The 17443-nt window shown below is 53.0% G+C and overlaps 1 protein-coding gene and 1 non-coding gene across 4 annotated transcripts; both read left to right on the forward strand.

The window, feature by feature from the left end:
* The first annotated feature begins 8720 nt into the window (after positions 1 to 8720).
* Positions 8721 to 15943, forward strand: LOC136385781 (melanoma-associated antigen D4-like). Of its 3 annotated transcripts, XR_010747868.1 has the most exons (14): positions 8721 to 8868; positions 9809 to 10035; positions 10313 to 11143; positions 11547 to 11768; positions 11858 to 11921; positions 12148 to 12227; positions 12409 to 12500; positions 13109 to 13188; positions 13280 to 13322; positions 13744 to 13806; positions 14679 to 14793; positions 15119 to 15292; positions 15409 to 15549; positions 15741 to 15943. XR_010747868.1 is itself a non-coding variant. In XM_066357011.1 (13 exons), exons 2-13 carry the CDS (start codon positions 9826 to 9828, stop codon positions 15748 to 15750), a joined length of 2241 nt encoding a protein of 746 aa, XP_066213108.1. In that variant the 5' UTR covers positions 8721 to 8868; positions 9809 to 9825; the 3' UTR covers positions 15751 to 15943. The 3 variants fall into 3 exon arrangements, 2 of the variants coding, with proteins under 2 accessions (XP_066213108.1, XP_066213109.1); XM_066357011.1 differs by having other exon boundaries at positions 15119 to 15549; XM_066357012.1 differs by having other exon boundaries at positions 8728 to 8868; positions 9750 to 10035; positions 15119 to 15549.
* LOC136386678 (small nucleolar RNA SNORA11) lies at positions 14295 to 14426 on the forward strand. Its single transcript, XR_010748026.1, has one exon. It is a non-coding gene; the product is annotated as a small nucleolar RNA SNORA11 (small nucleolar RNA).
* Positions 15944 to 17443: the final 1500 nt, after the last annotated feature.

A 17443-nucleotide genomic window follows, 5' to 3' on the forward strand; every position in this document is an offset into this window, starting at 1 on the left:
TGCGCCGACCCCTACAGCCCGCCCGCTTTCCCAACAAAAGCCCTGTCCACCGGGTCCCCGGTGCGCATGCGATTCCGCGGGTGGGCCGACGGGTTCGGGTAGGGGGCGTTTTCTCCCTCGCTTCCGATTCCCCTTTCCACCCCGCCTCTGAGAGCAGGCGCGCGCACTCACGCCCCGTAGTGCAGTTCAACCCACCGGGTCACCTCCCGCCCCCCACGTTCGCAGCTCTGCCCTCTCCCTTCCCCCTTAAGCTCCAGTGTGGTCTGGAATTCGCGATGCCCCGGTTCCCCAGCAGGACTCCTAGGTCACAAATACAGAGTTTCTAGCACCTAGGAAAATGCAATTGGCCAGAGGATGCCAGTTCCCTTTGTGTTCCCCTCCACTATCCGTCTCCGTGGCCCCCAGTCACACTGGGAACATCCGCTTCCTCAAGCACTCCGTGCAGCTTGTACATCACAGCCAGGTCTGTGATGGGGGCTTATCTCTCACAGCTGCGCTGAGAGGTGGCCGTCAGCATCCCCATTGTACAGATCAGAAAGCTGAGGTTAGACACATTGCATGAACCAATTGCACGAGGCCACAGAGCCAGTAGACAGAAGATGCAGATTTGGGACCCCATGTTCCACTAGTGCTGGCTTGGGGACTGAGGCATCCTCCCCTCTTCAGTGTCAGCCACAGCTGCAGCATCCACCTCCCTTGCCCTGTCAACACCTGTTCCAAACAAGCACGGTTTGCGTTCTCTGAGTCCTAAGCTCATGTTCTGCCTCTGGGGGGACACCGGTAGAAGCCCCACAGCCCCCGCCCTACTTCCTCTTTGTGGATCCATCCAGGTGTGGGAATTTTTCCTTGGGGTCTGCTCCCAGCTCGTACTGTCAGGCCTCTTTGCACAGAGTGGCACAAACACGCTGTCCCTGAGGCCTTCCTGGTGTCCACAGGAGCGGCCAGGACAACCAGGCACTTGTGTGTCTGAGCTCGGCAAGCCCTGATTCAGAGGAAATGTTTGTCTTGGTACCTTCCAGGGCTTGGGCCTGGGGCTTCCGTGGTGGTGGTGGTGGGGGGGGGGGGGGCGGAGCTGGGCCGTGCTTTAGAGTTCCAGGATGGAGTGCTGGGCCAGCCAGTCTGTAGGGGGCCTGTGTGAGCTTACTCAGGTCACCTGACAATCTCTGAGCCCAGATTCTCAATATGCAAAATGGGAAGCACCAGGAGCACTTACTGGGGTCCTACCCAAGGACACACAGGCGTGCTGCTGTGCTCCCAGGGTGACCCAGAGAGACTGCTTTGGAGGGAGAAAACTCTTTGTTCTCATCTCAAATTGAGACTGTGCATTTTTGCACAAACTATGCTAGACTTTTCTATTCATTTTTGTATCACCCTCTTCAAGACTCTTGTGTATGAACAGAAGTTATTGCTAGGACCACAGCTTGGACTCTCCAGGGACCAATGTCAATTCTGACTGGCTGAATGGCTTTCCTATGCTGTTGCGTAGCAACCACTCTTGTCAGCTGCCTGTGTCTGTCTCTTCAGCCCTTCCTGGCAAACACATTTCTGTGGGTGGTGAGCAGAGCCTGGAAATGAAAGCTGTGACAACCACTATATCCTCGTAGAAAGTGCTGTGTTCCCATCTCAAAGTGACCTGTGCTGTTTTTCTTCTTCTTCTTTTTTTTTTTTTTTTTACAAAAACCACAGTACACTTTTATGTTCGTTTCTCTTTCCACTTATTTTTTATTTCTCTTTCTTTTCATTGAGATATAATTGGCATATCACTTTATATTCGTTTCTGGTGTACGACATAAAGATTCGTTATTTTTTTAAATTATTTTTATTTAGTTATTCATTTTAGGGGGGGAGAGAGAGAAAGAGAAAGAGAGAAAGAGAGAAAGAGAGAGAGAGAGAGAGAGAGAGAGAGAAGGGGGGGAGGAGCAGGAAGCTTCAACTCCCATATGTGCCTTGACTGGGCAAGCCCAGGGTTTTGAACCGGCAACCTCAGCATTCCAGGTCAATGCTTTATCCACTGCGCCACCACAGGTCAGGCCAAGATTCGTTATTTTTATATATTGTGAAACAAGCACCACAATAGGGTCTAGATAACAGCCATCACCACACGTAGTTACAATTTTTTTCTCATGTTGCCATCTTTTATTACGTTCGTTTTTGTAACAGCCTCTCTATATGCTATATGTTATGTGACCATATATACTAATATGATAAATCCAGAACCTGTATCCCCAGCTTAAACTTTACCTTTGGGCTCCAGGTCCATCTGGTCACTCTCCTACCTGATGTGTCCACTTGGCTGTGTCAGGGGCTCCTCGCAGAAAGTCTGTCTTGAACCGGTATTACCCACGCCTTCCACACACTCACACCCTCCCTCTTGTTTTTGAAACTCCCGTTTTCACGTTCTCAGTACATGGCACCATTTGCCACTCAGATTGTCCATGAGGCTCTGTTTGTGCTCAGTCTCCCTGTGCCGCAGCCTGTCAGCTGTCCTGGCGTGAAACCTGGGGAACTGGGCTATCTGCGGGCTCCCCTTCCTAGTTTCCCTTCTCTAGGATTTCACTGTCCTGTGTGGCATGACATAAAACTTTAATTTTTTTTTGTTTGTTTATAGATATTCAGGTGGGATAGTCAGTTGGCTTACTCATAATTTGTCATGTTAGAAGCATGTATAAAAATCAAGACAGGCCCTGGCCGGTTGGCTCAGCAGTAGAGCATCGGCCTGGCGTGCGGGGGACCCGGGTTCGATTCCCGGCCAGGGCACACAGGAGAAGCGTCCATTTGCTTCTCCACCCCCCCCCCTCCTTCCTCTCTGTCTCTCTCTTCCCCTCCCGCAGCCGAGGCTCCATTGGAGCAAAGATGGCCCGGGCGCTGGGGATGGCTCCTTGGCCTCTGCCCCAGGCGCTAGAGTGGCTCTGGTTGGGGCAGAGCGACGCCCCGGAGGGGTAGAGCATCGCCCCCTGGTGGGCAGAGCGTTGCCCCTGGTGGGCGTGCCGGGTGGATCCTGGTCGGCGCATGTGGGAGTCTGTCTGACTGTCTCTCCCCGTTTCCAGCTTCAGAAAAATTACAAAAAAAAAAAAAATCAAGACAATGAAGGGCCTCTCCACGCATTTCTTTTGTCCAAAGGCAGGCTAGTAGCTGAGATTTATCAATGATGAGGGTGCAAGGAAAGGGACAAGGACAAGAATACATTTCACATTCTGAATAAAGGTGCAATTCCTTGGCCAAGTGGTAAACACATATTGTAAAGGTAATAGACTAATACATATATGCATTGCTTTCAAAGAAAGAGAAAAAGGAAATACCTTATCAAGTCTTTTGTATAATGTACCTTGGAGAATTCCCCACTGGGGGGCACTGGAAAGAAATTTAATCCTCTAAGTGACAAAACAGGAATTCTATATGAATGTTGCCCTGCTTCTTGTATTGAGAATTCAATATATTACACCTCTAAAGTGAAATAGAAAATGTAATACCAGAGGCCTATTGGAGGTTGTAACCATTATCACTTGTTCCCAAGCACCTTTTTCTTTATATATGTTAATGAGACTCCATGGAAGCAAACAACCATATTTTGGCATTTATATTCTAATATTTCGCAAGGTCTGTGTTTTGTTATAATTCACCATGGCTCGGAATTGTAACCTCAAACTCTTAGATAAAAATAGGAAACACCTTGAAGGTTTGAATGAACTGAAATGGAGAGGTGTTAAGCATATTAATTCTACTATAACATGATGATCTTAGTTTTGCCTTAAGAACTTCCCCTTCCTTCTCCTGAGACATGTGGTAAGTAAAAGTTTACAATGATTACAGTTTTGGGAATCTTTTGGTGATGATATGTGCAGCATGGGTGTGATCTCAAAATGGAGCTTTTTTGGGGGGAGGACAGAGGAAAGAAAACATGATAAGAGCTTAAGAGAGTGCAACATTGGTTTTCTGATAGCAAACAGCAGCCCTGACAGTTAACATGGACATAATCAAGAGGCTGATCAACCAGTGAGGCTTCTGTCAGAGAGTGGTCATCAAGGAAAATTTATCATCAAATAAATCCTTTTTGTCCTCGGACTCTTCTTTTTCAGAATAAAGGTAGTGAGTCGTAAGAAGCCAAAAATAATAGTGTAAAACATTATCAATATAAAACTTAATAATAACTGAAAGCTTTTCCAAAAAGAGCATTAGTGATATATGTTGTCTATTTCAATACAATTGCAAAATGTAAGGTACACCAAATAATATTCTATGCAATGAAAAACAATAGCTAAATATGTAACAGTACTTAAGCAAAAGGACCTGAAATGAGCATTTACAGCTAGCTCTAAGTGGTAAAACTAAGGAATAGCAAAAGGTAATGATTTCACAGAAAGATGTGTTTGCCAAATTGGACAGACTACATGTGAAGATCTAAATACTGAAAGATAAAATGAGGTAAAAATGATTGCAAGACCAACTTAAAACAGAAACTGGCTTCATGGTACGCGAGGTTGGTGCATGAGCTCCAGAGGAAGGGGCAAGTGTGAGGAGGAACCACTGAAATTTAAGAGGACTTAGTAAGTCCTTTTACCAACAGTCATTCTGATTGCTAGTAGACCTCCTTTTGCATCATCATGAACCAGAGGAGTGCAGAAGATCACTGCCATTCTGATATGAACTCAGAAAAGGAGAGAAAATGCCAAACGACCAAGTAGAACATAATGCCCCAAGGGACGAATGTGGAACAAACATTTCCAGTTCCTTGGGAAGCCTTTGTGGAAGCATTATTTCTTGCCAGTATCATAGAAAGATATACTTAGAAAATTAAATATAATGGGATGACATTGACCAAAAAGAGTACATAGGTTTCAGGTAAACATTTCTATAGCATTTGAACTGTTGATTGTGTTGTGTGCTTGTCACCCAAAGTCAAAACATTTTCTGTCACCATGGACTTCCCCCTTTACTTCTCTTCCCCTCCCTCACGCCTGGTAACCAATCACTTTTACCTATGTCCATGAGTCACAGTTTTATATCCCATCTATGTGTGGAATCATATAGTTCTTAGCTTTTCCTGATTTAGTTATTTCACTCAGTATAATATTCTCAAGGTAAAAATGAACATAAAAACCAATATAAAACCCTCTTGCTTAGAAACCTTAATTTTTTTTTATTCCATTAGCTGGAATGAAATGATTGTTCCAGGGGTAATTGATAAGTAAAATGGCATGAATGCACACTATGCATTACCTGTGCAGAGTCACTTAGATAGATCTTAGATTGGGTCCATACAAAATGGGATACACCTCTAAAGAATAGGGATCACTAAAAAACTTTCAATGTTAGGAAAATTTAATTACTATCATGCGTCCAACATGACAAATTATAAGTAACCCAACTGACTATCCCACCTGAATATCTATAAACAAACAAAAAAAAATTAAAGTTTTACGTCATGGCATCATAAGCCACACAGGACAGTGAAATCCTAGAGAAGGGAAACTAGGAAGGGGAGCCCGCGGATAGCCCAGTTCCCCCGGTTTCACGCCAGGACAGCTGACAGGCTGCGGCACAAGGAGACTGAGCACAAACAGAGCCTCATGGACAATCTGAGTGGCAAATGGTGCCATGTACTGAGAACGTGAAAACGGGAGTTTCAAAAACAAGAGGGAGGGTGTGAGTGTGTGGAAGGCGTGGGTAATACCGGTTCAAGACAGACTTTCTGCGAGGAGCTCCTGACACAGCCCAGTGGACACGTCAGGTAGGAGAGTGACCAGATGGACCTGGAGCCCAAAGGTGAAGTTAAAGCTGGGGATACAGGTTCATATTTTTTTTTTAATTTTTTTAATTTATTTATTTATTCATTATTAGAGAGGAGAAACAGAGAAGGAGAGAGAGGAGAGAGAGACAGAGAGAGAGAAGGGGGGAGGAGCTGGAAGCATCAACTCCCATATGTGCCTTGACCAGGCAAGCCCAGGGTTTTGAACTGGCGATCTCAGCATTTCCAGGTTGACGCTTTATCCACTGCGCCACCACAGGTCAGGCAAGGTTCATATTAGCATATATGGTCACATAACATATAGCATATAGAGAGACTGTTACAAAAACGAACGTAATAAAAGATGGCAACATGAGAAAAAAATTGTAACTACGTGTGGTGATGGCTGTTATCTAGACCCTATTGTGGTGCTTGTTTCACAATATATAAAAATAACGAATCTTTATGTCGTACACCTGAAACGAATAAAAAGTGATATGCCAATAATATCTCAATGAAAAGAAAGAGAAATAAAAAATAAGTGGAAAGAGAAACGAACATAAAAGTGTACTGTGGTTTTTGTAAAAAAAAAAAAAGGAAGAAAAATAGCACAGGTCACTTTGAGCTGGGAACACAGCATTTTCTACTAGCATATAGTGGTTGTCACAGCTTTCATTTCCAGGCTCTGCTCACCACCCACAGAAACGTGTTTGCCAGGAAGGGCTGAAGAGACAGACACAGGCAGTGACAAGAGTGGTTGCTACGCAACAGCATAGGAAAGCCATTCAGCCAGTCAGAATTGACATTGGTCACCCGAGAGTCCAAGCTGTGGTCCTAGCAATAACTTCTGTTCATACACAAGAGTCTTGGAGAGGGTGATACAAAAATGAATAGAAAAGTGTAGCATAGTTTGTGTAAAAATGCACAGTCTCAATTTGAGATAAGAACTGTTAAGCCAAATTCAGAGGGACCCAAAACATGAAAGACAGGAACAAGGTCCCTCGTTTACACGTCAAAACTTTATTGTCTAGCTTGGCCAAGCAGCGGCAGCTCCAACAGAAATCTGAGGGAGAGCGTGCCAGCCCTTCGTTCTACTAAGTTTTCATTCTTTTGTAAGTGGGCAGTACAGATGCAAAACTTGCAATTAGGAGCCCCTTACCACTATTGGTTATAGTCATATGTCCTTTAATATGATAGGACCACGTTCAATTTGCAAGCCATACATCATTTTGGAGAAAACAAAATTTACAAACCAACACAATGGTAGAAAGATGTCTCTTTACATATTAAAGGCATTCCTATATTATCTAGTGTTTATCTGCCATCTCTGTTGGGAGTCACACATGCATTTACATAAGAGAGGTAGTTTCTGTGGGGACAAATGCCCGCGAATGGCTCATTGCTATAAGAAAAGGTTTATTTTGGCTTTTCTCTCCCTGCACCTGGCTAGCCATTCAGGCTTTTCCCCACAGGCGTGGTGGAATGTCTGTGAATCCATGTTTTCCTCACCTTTGCATTTACAATACAATGCCAAGGGCCATCCTGACTATGCCAATCACACAGAACAGAGAGTATTCTCACAATTTCTCTCACACCTTAGCCCAAATTAATAAAACCTTCTCCAAGCCTCTTATAATATTAATATTAATTCTGTAGCCTTTGGTACTTTACAACACCTGCGGGTGAAATGGCTCAGTGGCTCCTCAAGAACAAAGCGTTTTCTCCCTCCAAAGCAGGCTCTCCGGGTCGTTCTGGGAGCAGCACGCCTGTGTGTCCTCGGGTAGGACCCCAGTGAGTGCTCCTGGTGCTTCCCATTTTGCATATTGAGAAACTGGGCTCAGATATTGTCAGGTGACCTGAGTAAGCTCACACTGGCCCCCGACAGACTGGCTGGCCCAACACTCCATCCTGGAACTCTAAAGCCCCGCCCATCTCACACACAACCCCCCAGACCACGGATGCCCCAGGCCCAAGCCCTGGAAGGTACCAAGACAAACATTTCCTCTGAATCAGGGCTTGCCGAGCTCAGACACACAAGTGCCTGGTTGTCCTGGCCGCTCCTGTGGACACCAGGAAGGCCTCAGGGACAGCGTGTTTGTGCCACTCTGTGCAAAGAGGCCTGACAGTACGAGCTGGGAGCAGACCCCAAGGAAAAATTCCCACACCTGGATGGATCCACAAAGAGGAAGTAGGGCGGGGGCTGTGGGGCTTCTACCGGTGTCCCCCCAGAGGCAGAACATGAGCTTAGGACTCAGAGAACGCAAACCGTGCTTGTTTGGAACAGGTGTTGACAGGGCAAGGGAGGTGGATGCTGCAGCTGTGGCTGACACTGAAGAGGGGAGGATGCCTCAGTCCCCAAGCCAGCACTAGTGGAACATGGGGTCCCAAATCTGCATCTTCTGTCTACTGGCTCTGTGGCCTCGTGCAATTGGTTCATGCAATGTGTCTAACCTCAGCTTTCTGATCTGTACAATGGGGATGCTGACGGCCACCTCTCAGCGCAGCTGTGAGAGATAAGCCCCCATCACAGACCTGGCTGTGATGTACAAGCTGCACGGAGTGCTTGAGGAAGCGGATGTTCCCAGTGTGACTGGGGGCCACGGAGACGGATAGTGGAGGGGAACACAAAGGGAACTGGCATCCTCTGGCCAATTGCATTTTCCTAGGTGCTAGAAACTCTGTATTTGTGACCTAGGAGTCCTGCTGGGGAACCGGGGCATCGCGAATTCCAGACCACACTGGAGCTTAAGGGGGAAGGGAGAGGGCAGAGCTGCGAACGTGGGGGGCGGGAGGTGACCCGGTGGGTTGAACTGCACTACGGGGCGTGAGTGCGCGCGCCTGCTCTCAGAGGCGGGGTGGAAAGGGGAATCGGAAGCGAGGGAGAAAACGCCCCCTACCCGAACCCGTCGGCCCACCCGCGGAATCGCATGCGCACCGGGGACCCGGTGGACAGGGCTTTTGTTGGGAAAGCGGGCGGGCTGTAGGGGTCGGCGCATGCGCAGGCCGCCCAGCCACGGGTTGGGGGGAGGTGTGCGGAGAAAAGGGGCGGGGTGGTCGGAGCTGCTGTGCTGGCAGCGGTAGGCGAGGGCGCGGTTGCGGGGTTCCTGGTACTGAGGGCCGACGCCATTGGAGACCCGGGGAAGGTAAGGATCCAGCCTCAGACAGGACCGGGAGAGGGCGAGTGGAACCCGGCACGCTGCGCCAGCCGTCCCCGCACAACGCACCCCACCTCCTACAATGCTCCCCACCCCCACCCCCGGAGCGGAACAAAGCCCAAGCACGCAAAGCCGGAATACCATCAGACCGGCGGTCTAGATAGGAGCCCCATTCCCTCCGCTGCCAGGCCCACGCTCCCGGATCCGAGCCCTGCTGACACCGGATCCCACGAACCGAACCGCTTTAGCAGATCCGCGTGCTCCGGGCTGAGCCGCCTTAGACACAGGCCCTATCGCCACCCAACCACTCCTAGATCACTCCTAGGTCCCTCCTACCCAGCAGACCGCTTTGCACCCTTCCTGGAGTTGCAATCCAGGCTTTTGAGACCTCCAGCGCTTCAGTTGGAGCCTCATCTAGTCCGAAGTCCCGACCCCATTAATCCCTAGAGTTCCCGTGAGTCCAAACTGACCAGATCCCCTGAACCCCCCTGCCCCGCCCACCTGAACGTGCCCAAGGCTCCCCGGGCTTCAGTTTCCCAGGGCTTTCTGCGGTCCCCATGTGTCTGAGCCCTCACATCCCATCTGCTCCCCTTTCACCCGGGCTCCCAGCCCTTATATTCAGGCCCTTTGTCTCTCCTTCTCTGGATGCATCCACCCTCTTTGGGGATCTTGAGACACGCTGGGATGGGGAGCCTGCCAGGACCTCAAGGTCCATTTTCAGTGTGGGTGTGGGTGGGTAGGTCTCCTCCGATCTCTTCTATTCCACTCTTAGGGCTTCTCTCTGGCAGAGTCTACCCCATCAGACTTCACCTCCCACCCCTACTGCCTAGTAAGTGCATGATGGCCGCCCCCCCTCCAGCTCCTGAGAGATCCGGCCTCCACTGGATCCCTCCTTGTCCTCCTGAGGAAGCCTCACCCTCCCTCTCAGGCTGAGCTGTCTTCTTCATGGCTGAAGGACGCTTCCACCTGGAATCGGAAAGCTACAACGCTGTCGACATGGATGAGGGTAGCGGTGAAGTCAGAGAGGAAGCGATGGCTGAAGGAAACGACTATGAAGAATTTGGTGCTTTCGGAGGCTATGGCGCCTTCACCAGCTTTGACATGCATCTCCTCAGAGTCTTTGGGAGCTTGGGTTCAAGCCTTCGCTTCTTGGCGGTGAGACTCCTTCTTGGCCCCCTGCTGCCCCTGCTAAACTGAGGGGGGTGGTTCGCAGAGGGGAGTGGATGAAAGGGAGCGTTGATGGGTAAGGGCTGCCTAGCCATTCCAAAGCAAACCTTCCCTATTCTGCTGGGAGAAGGGTCCAGGGAGGGTCTTGGGAGAGGTGGGGCCTGGCCGGCTGCCTGGAGGAGCTGGCCGGCGCAGGGAAGCATGATGCGAGTGTGCGAAGTTCTCTGCCTTGCGCCTTCCCCTACCCTTCTCTCCGGCCTTGCAGAATGAGCCCTGGGAACTGGACAACCCTGAGCTGGCCCAGACTCTGGTGGAGGCATTGCAGCTGGATCCAGAAACGCTTGCCAACGAGGCGGAGGCTCGGGCTGCCAATGTAGCCCGATCTGCCGCCTCCAACCGTGCTGCTCGGGCTGCTGCCCGTGCGGCCCGTGCTGCCTTCAACCAGGTGGTCAATAGCCACCCACTACCCACAGACCAGGCCTTGAGGGACAACACTTATCCCATGATCTACATGGCCGATGCTCAGGGAGCCGCCCCTGAGCCAACCGTGGCTTCTCTGCACAGCTCCCAGATGCCAGTTAGGAGTGAGATGGCTGCCTCTGGGGCTCCGGCAACCTTCTCGCAGCCCCAGCCAGCCTCCCAGGTGCAGAAGGCTGCTACCGAGGGTCCCAGCACTGCCCGTGCTTCCTCTCAGTCGCCATGTGTCAGTGAGGAGGGTGCCACCCAGCCCAAGAGAAGCCTTCTGGGTCAGAATGATGTGTTTGATTTCAGCCAGCCGGCAGGTGTCAGTGGCATAGCCTTCCCACGCTCCAAGAGATCTGTCCCGGCCCAGGAGGCTGCCACAGAGGGCCCCAGTGTTGCCTGCAGGGTGCCCCAGGCAGCGTCTGCTGGGGAGGGGGCAGCCATGCGGCCCAAGACAACCAAGTCTGGGAAGGCTCTCGCCAAGACTCGGTGGGTGGAGCCTGAGAATGTTGTGGCAGCTGCTGCTGCCAAGGCCAAGATGGCCACGAGCGCCCCTGAGCCTGAGGGGGCAGCTGCCACTGCTCAGACAGGTGCTGAGCCCTGGGCCAGGACGGGAGGCAAGAGGACAAAGAAGGTGAGGCCTCCCTGCCCTCTCCAGACCCCCTTGTTCCTTTCCTTTCTCTCTGCTGTCCCCTCTTCTCCCCTCCTCTCCCCTCCCCTGCCCTCTCCTAGCCTACCCTGCCCTCCCCTCACCTTCGCTCCCCTCCCCTCCCTTCTCTTCCCTTTCCTTCCCTTCTTCTCTCCTTCTCTCAACTTGTCCAAGTTTCTACAACACAAGAGTGCTCGTATGTTTTTACTTCACGTAGCTGTCCCTAGAGGTTGGCTCAGTGCCTGGCACTTGGTAAGCCCTCTACACATGTCATCCGCTTTTCCTACTACTCTTATTTCCCACTATCTGCTCTGGTGGTGATGTTGCCAGGGGCTTGGGCACAGTAAGCTTGGTAGCCCTAGGGTCTCTCCTCTCCCCAATGCTCCAGTCCAAGCACCTGGATGATGAGTACGAGAGCAGTGACGAGGAGCGAGAGCCTCCTGCAGTCCCGCCGACCTGGAGAGCATCGCAGCCCCCATTGCCAGTGCAGGCCCAGGCGGCCCAGCAGGCACAGGCGGCCCCTTGGCCCCCGACGTCCGCGCAGTCCCAGGTACCCTCGAGGCACCTACTGTCCTTGCCACCCCGCAACGTGGCCCTTCTGCAAGAGAGGGTAAGGAGCCTGCCCTTCCCCCTCTCCCTCTTCCTCCCTTGCTGGCCAGTTCTTTGAGCTCACTCATGCCTTCACCTCCCCTTCTCCAGGCAAATAAGTTGGTGAAATATCTGATGATTAAGGACTACAAGAAGATCCCCATCAAGCGCTCAGGTGGGAACTGTGCCCCATCTCTGAGCTCTGCCCTCCCTCCTCCCCCAACCCTCCCCAGGGGGCCCTACCCCCCATCAGATGCCCCCAACTAGCAGGCCTTGTTGGATGGCGCCAAGGGCACAGTACACGGGGTCCTGTGCTCCCCTCAGCAGGGCTGACCTACGGGGCCGCAGCTCTGTGTCCCCTGCTCATTCCAGGTGCCTTCCCTACCTTTCCCCTCCTGCAGACATGCTGAGGGACGTCATCCGAGAATACGACGAGCACTTCCCTGAGATCATTGAACGAGCAACATACACCCTGGAGAAGGTGGGCGCGGGGATGCGGTGCAGCTGTGTGGCAGGGCAGCCTTGTGTCCTGCAGCCTTTGTAGGCGGAGTGTCGGTACTGCTTCCTGCCTAGGAAGTGCTCTGACAGGGAATGGCGTGACTGCCTGCAGGACACCCAGCATGGATTTCTTGACCTCACATTCTTGTTTTCTCCCCGTGTAGAAGTTTGGGATCCACCTGAAGGAGATCGACAAGGAAGAACATCTGTACATTCTTGTCTGCACGCGGGATTCTACAGCACGCCTCCTGGGAAAGTGAGAAAGGGCAGGAGGGTTGTGGCCCTCCCAGGGGTGCCTCCCCTCTTCTCAGAGAAATAGGAACACTGGCCGGAGGGCCTAACGCTGTGCCCATCCACAGTTAGTGGTGCCAGGAGATGACCAGAGGGGAAGTCCTTGCTGTGGTCAGGGCTCCAACCCCGCTCCCGCCCAACCACCGCCTTCTTTCCAAGAAGGCAGGCTTCTTGTTGCTTTCCTCTTGCTAAGTGCCTGACCCGGGCGTGGCTGAGTGCTTGGTCCTGGGGGAGCTTCCTGTCCAGTGTGGATCCCATGCGCAAAGGGCAGGAAGGTTTGGATGGGCCTTTGGACACACTTTTGGCAAGCGCTTCTTCCCACAGCCTAACCCCGTCCTTGGCAGAAGCCTGTGTGCGTGTTTGGGGGGGGGAGGTTTTAGCATCCACATGTGATGGATGGAGTGATGCAGTCTCAAGTGGCGGACTGAGTTGTCTGGGTGAGGTGGTAAACTATGTTCAGGGTGGGAAGAACCGCCCTGTAGGAGAGCAATCTGGGGGAGGCTAATTGGGTGAGCTGGCTGTAGTCTCTTGGGCGAGTGGCTGCTGGACAAGATCCCCCCTGTACACCTTTAGGACCAAGGACACGCCCAGACTGAGCCTCCTCTTGGTGATTCTGGGAGTCATCTTCATGAATGGCAACCGTGCCAGCGAGGGTGAGTGGCTGGTCCTGCAGCTGGAGGCCTGCCCCCCCACCCCCACCTCCCCCTCATGTTCTAAATTCTTGTACCCCATCTCCCCTGGCAGCTGTCGTCTGGGAGGCGCTACGCAAGATGGGACTGCGCCCTGGGTATGTTCACACTCTCCGGGCTCTCGCTGCCCCAGCATTGTCCTTGGGCACAGGGGGCTCCCGGATGCCAATAGCCTGAGGGTCTAGTGTTGGGCAGTGGGCGTCCTGGACTAGGCAGAGCGCCAAGGGGCTCACCAGGGTGCATGGCGAAATGGTCCTGAGCTCTCAGCCCCTTCCGTGTTCCCTGTCCTCTCTCTGTCCTCAGAGAGGAGATCTAAGAGAAACCACCAGAATTCTGGGCTCCATCAAACCCTGATGTGGGCCATTGCTGACAAGTAGCCGTCAGACCTCTGCTGCATGCCCAGGCCTCCTGGGGTTGCCCCCTTAGGCCAGGAAGCGCTCAGTCCCGGTGGGGAGTGCTCCTGCCCATGTGTGGGCGTTACCACCGGCTGTCGTCATAGACTCCTTTCCTTGCCCTCAGGGTGAGGCACCCATTCCTTGGTGATCTGAGGAGGCTCATTACGGACGACTTTGTGAAGCAGAAGTAAGTACTGATCGAGTTAACTCTGTCTCACACTCGGGCCTTCCGTGTGTGCTGGTCTGGCTGAGGAAGCCGTTCCCCATCTTAGGTCTTAACACTAGAGGGATGGAGTCTCGCGAATGAGTGTGGGTGGGGCTGTGTGCGTGCGGGGGAGGTTAGAATTCCAGGGCATTGTTGGGGGAAACGGACACATGTTCACTGAAAACATGGCGCGGGTAGTGTTACAACCACCACACCATTGAGCACGTGCCCCTGCAGGCTGGAGGGGACTATCCCCTGCTTGAGCGTAAGGGGCCCATTCAGGCCTGGAGCCCAGCTCTCCTGCCTTTCTGGCCGCGGCCCACCGAATCCTTGGTCCTGGTAGGAAACGTTTGCACTCGCACAGGTGCACCAGCTCACACGCGTGCGAGCGCGCAGACACGGGCAAGAGAGGATACTGAGTACGCTGCTCTTGGTTGACGTTTTCTTCCTTCCCGATCCTTTCCTGTGGCGGGGTGTGCTCAGAGCAGAGGGCCGGATGAAATGGCTCCTCTGTTTAGAGCACACCCAACAGGAATCCGGGCAGTCATTGCGACAAGGGGCACAAAACTTGTGGCCTTCCTCTGAGTAAACACCTGACACTGCCGCCCCCACTCCCCGCCCCCACACCGCCCTGTGGCTGCTGGCCAGGACCTGGCAGCCCCGAGCTTTGAAGACCTCAGCATTGGAGGCAGAAAACCCTGGGAGTGAGCTTGGGTGTTGGCACAGGCTGGAGGGTCAGGGTAGTCCTGCAGGAGCTGAGCTGCAGCCTAGGGTCTGGGAAGCGGCCACCTGGGAGCCATCAGCGCAACACGTCTGCCTGCCTGGGGGCAAAAGTTTATTTCCTCCCCACTGAGGTATCTGGAATACAGGAAGATCCCCAATAGCAGCCCACCCGAGTATGAATTCCTGTGGGGCCTGCGGGCCTGCCATGAGACCAGCAAGATGAGGGTGCTGAGATTCATCGCCCAGGTAAGGGGGAGCCCCTGCCGAGTTGGGGCTGGCACTTCCCGTGCCTTGTCTGTTTCTCAGTCACGGGCTCCTCATGCCGACTGTTGGTCCAGTGAGGACTCGGGCTCAGAAAGGTTCCCAGGTGACTTGCCCAAGTTCACAGGCGTAGCAGGTGTGAGGGGTGGGGCGAAACCCCAGGTCTGGTCCAGAGTAAGAGGAGCCCGACTCCCGTGGTCTTTATGTTCCTTGGGGTTACGAACAGTGCACCAGAGGGTCCAGGGCGGGAAGCAGGTGCTCAGTGGACGTGGGGCAGTAGTTAGGATGGTTGCTGTTATTAACGTCGCAGAATCAGAACCGAGACCCCCGAGATTGGAAGGCTCATTTCTTGGAGGCTGTGGATGATGCTTTCAAGACGATGGATGTGGATATGGCTGAGGAACAGGCTCGGGCCCAGATGAGGGCCCAGATGAACATTGGGGATGAAGCTCTGACTGGACGCTGGAGCTGGGACGACATACAGGTGGAGCTCCTGACCTGGGATGAGGACGGAGACTTTGGTGACGCCTGGGCCAGGATCCCCTTTGCTTTCTGGGCCAGATACCATCAGTACATTCTGAATAGCAACCGTGCCAACAGGGGAGCCCCTTGGAGAGCTGGCATCAGCAGTGGCACCAATGGTGGGGCCAACACCAACATCCTCGACGGCCCTAGCACCAGCTCCACCATCCGGACCAGAAATGCTGCCAGGACGAGTGCCAGCTTCTTCTCCTGGATCCAGTAAGGTTTTTCAGGCGATTGATGAGGCTCTGAAGGGTGGGCTGAGGAGGGGCTGTGAGAAGTCGGCGGAAGGCCTGGCGTGGGAGGGGGAAACGAGGAGCGTGTGGGCGGACCCTCGTTTTGTTCTTTGCATCCCTCACTGTTTCACCTGGATTTCCACTTCTGTTTGCTTTTGTGTCCTGTGTTCACAGACAGCGCTGAAGAACTGCAGCGGTCACTCGCTCAGCCAGAGTGCCTCCTCAGATCCCTGTGTTCACATAGCACTCTAGGCGGCTCTGCCTGTCTATTGAAGATGGCATGCAAGGCGAAGCTCTCTGCCCTCCTGCTTTCACTGTGTGCTGTTGTTGTGCCGTTGTGGTTTTGGTGTCAGTGTCGCATTAAAGTTGCAAAATGAGTTGGGGTTTTCTTCCATTACCCACGCACGTGTTTCTCTGAGCGGCCCACGGGCGCTCTGTGGGACGGGGGGTGGGGAGAAGCTCGCCTCAGCCTAAGCGGCAGTCGGGGCGCTGGGAGATGTGGAGGTGCCTGGGAGTGTGGAGCCGATGAGTTTCGAGAGGCTTTGGTGATTTTCTACACGGTGCAGCGCCGCTTAGATGTCAACCGGAGAAGCAAGGGAAGGGATGGCGTGGAAGCCATGGGTTAGTGCCACTGTCCTTCCCACCGAAGGGCAGGGTCCACAGTCATCCACCAGCACCCACCTCTCCATGCGCACCTTTGGAGGTACCGGCCCGGAACCCTTCCCTCCTCATCCACTAAGTTCATGTCCCATGGGCCAGTTATTGCTGAGAGTAGATTTAATGAAAACAAAGCTGCCACAGACCTCGAAAACCCATTGCCCGTGGCCGTGACTGGAGGCTTGTTATGGGCTCAGAAACCCTTCAACGGAAGCCGGGCTGTCCCAGTGAGGCCAGGGCCAGGCCTGGGTCATGGTGTCTTCAAGACTGGGCAATCCCTTCGGGGTTTGGGATGGGGGGGGGGGGTGCAGCTGGTTCTGCAGTTCCTCCAGTGGACAACAGGGGGCAGGGACAGAGCTCCTGGGAAGGACTCCGCAGCCTGCACACATTGTCTGGAGCTTCCTCAGGTGGGTCTCCAGCGGTGTCCACACGTTGGGAGGACAGGACCCCAGATTAACAGGACGCAGAGAGTAGTGAAAGGGCCCCTGCTCTCATTGCCTCTCACTTTTCCCTGCGGGGAGCTTCTCTCTGCCAGACCTGGATCCTGACCCAGACCCAGCTACATAATTTCCCGGGCCCAGCAGAAAACGCAACTGTGGGTCCCCTTGGTCAGAAAATTAAGAATTCCAAGGGAACAATAGCAGAGCATTGAGTCACCTGTGGAGCCCTTCTGGGCGCAGGGTCCTATGGGACTGCATAAGTTGTACCCCCAGGAAACGGGCTCTGCACTCCTGCCGTTAATACAGGCTTCAGGTAGGTTTCTGCCTTGTTGCCTGGTGCTGTCATTACTGTTTTCCAGGCTGCTGGGTCTCTGCATGGCGAACAGTACACCCTGTACTGATTCTGAACAAAGTGGAGTCCCTTCCCTTTATGTTTTCTGACGCATGGCCTGGGGAGTGGGTAGTGGGTGTGCAGGCGTGGGGGAAGGATGCCTGGGGCCCTAGGTCTGGCCTGATAAATGATACATGATGTTTCTGGCACCCTCGTCCTGGGAAACTTCCAAGACACCGTTGTGCACACAGTATACGCAAGTCTTTTCATGCGTGAATGTGGGGCTCTCAGCATACGCCACAGGTGTGAGCTTGAGCACTGTGTGCAGAGGGCACTTGAGATATGGCAGCTCATCTGGAAAGGAGGACAAAACAATCATCAGAGACAGGGTGCTGGGAGGTCACCAAGTCCCCAGGCCTGCAGGTTTACAGAACTCCCCCCTGCCCACA

Source organism: Saccopteryx leptura, chromosome X, assembly GCF_036850995.1.
Source record: "Saccopteryx leptura isolate mSacLep1 chromosome X, mSacLep1_pri_phased_curated, whole genome shotgun sequence".
Classification (NCBI taxonomy): domain Eukaryota; kingdom Metazoa; phylum Chordata; class Mammalia; order Chiroptera; family Emballonuridae; genus Saccopteryx; species Saccopteryx leptura.

What these genes read in the sequence shown, in the direction of transcription:
- LOC136385781 (XM_066357011.1), top strand. Translation starts at nt 9,826, where the DNA reads ATGGCTGAAGGACGCTTCCACCTGGAATCGGAAAGCTACAACGCTGTC. An exon ending in TGGCCCTTCTGCAAGAGAGG is followed by an intron (nt 11,769 to 11,857) that starts GTAAGGAGCCTG and finishes CCCCTTCTCCAG; the next exon opens with GCAAATAAGTTGGTGAAATA. An exon ending in GACGACTTTGTGAAGCAGAA is followed by an intron (nt 13,807 to 14,678) that starts GTAAGTACTGAT and finishes CTCCCCACTGAG; the next exon opens with GTATCTGGAATACAGGAAGA.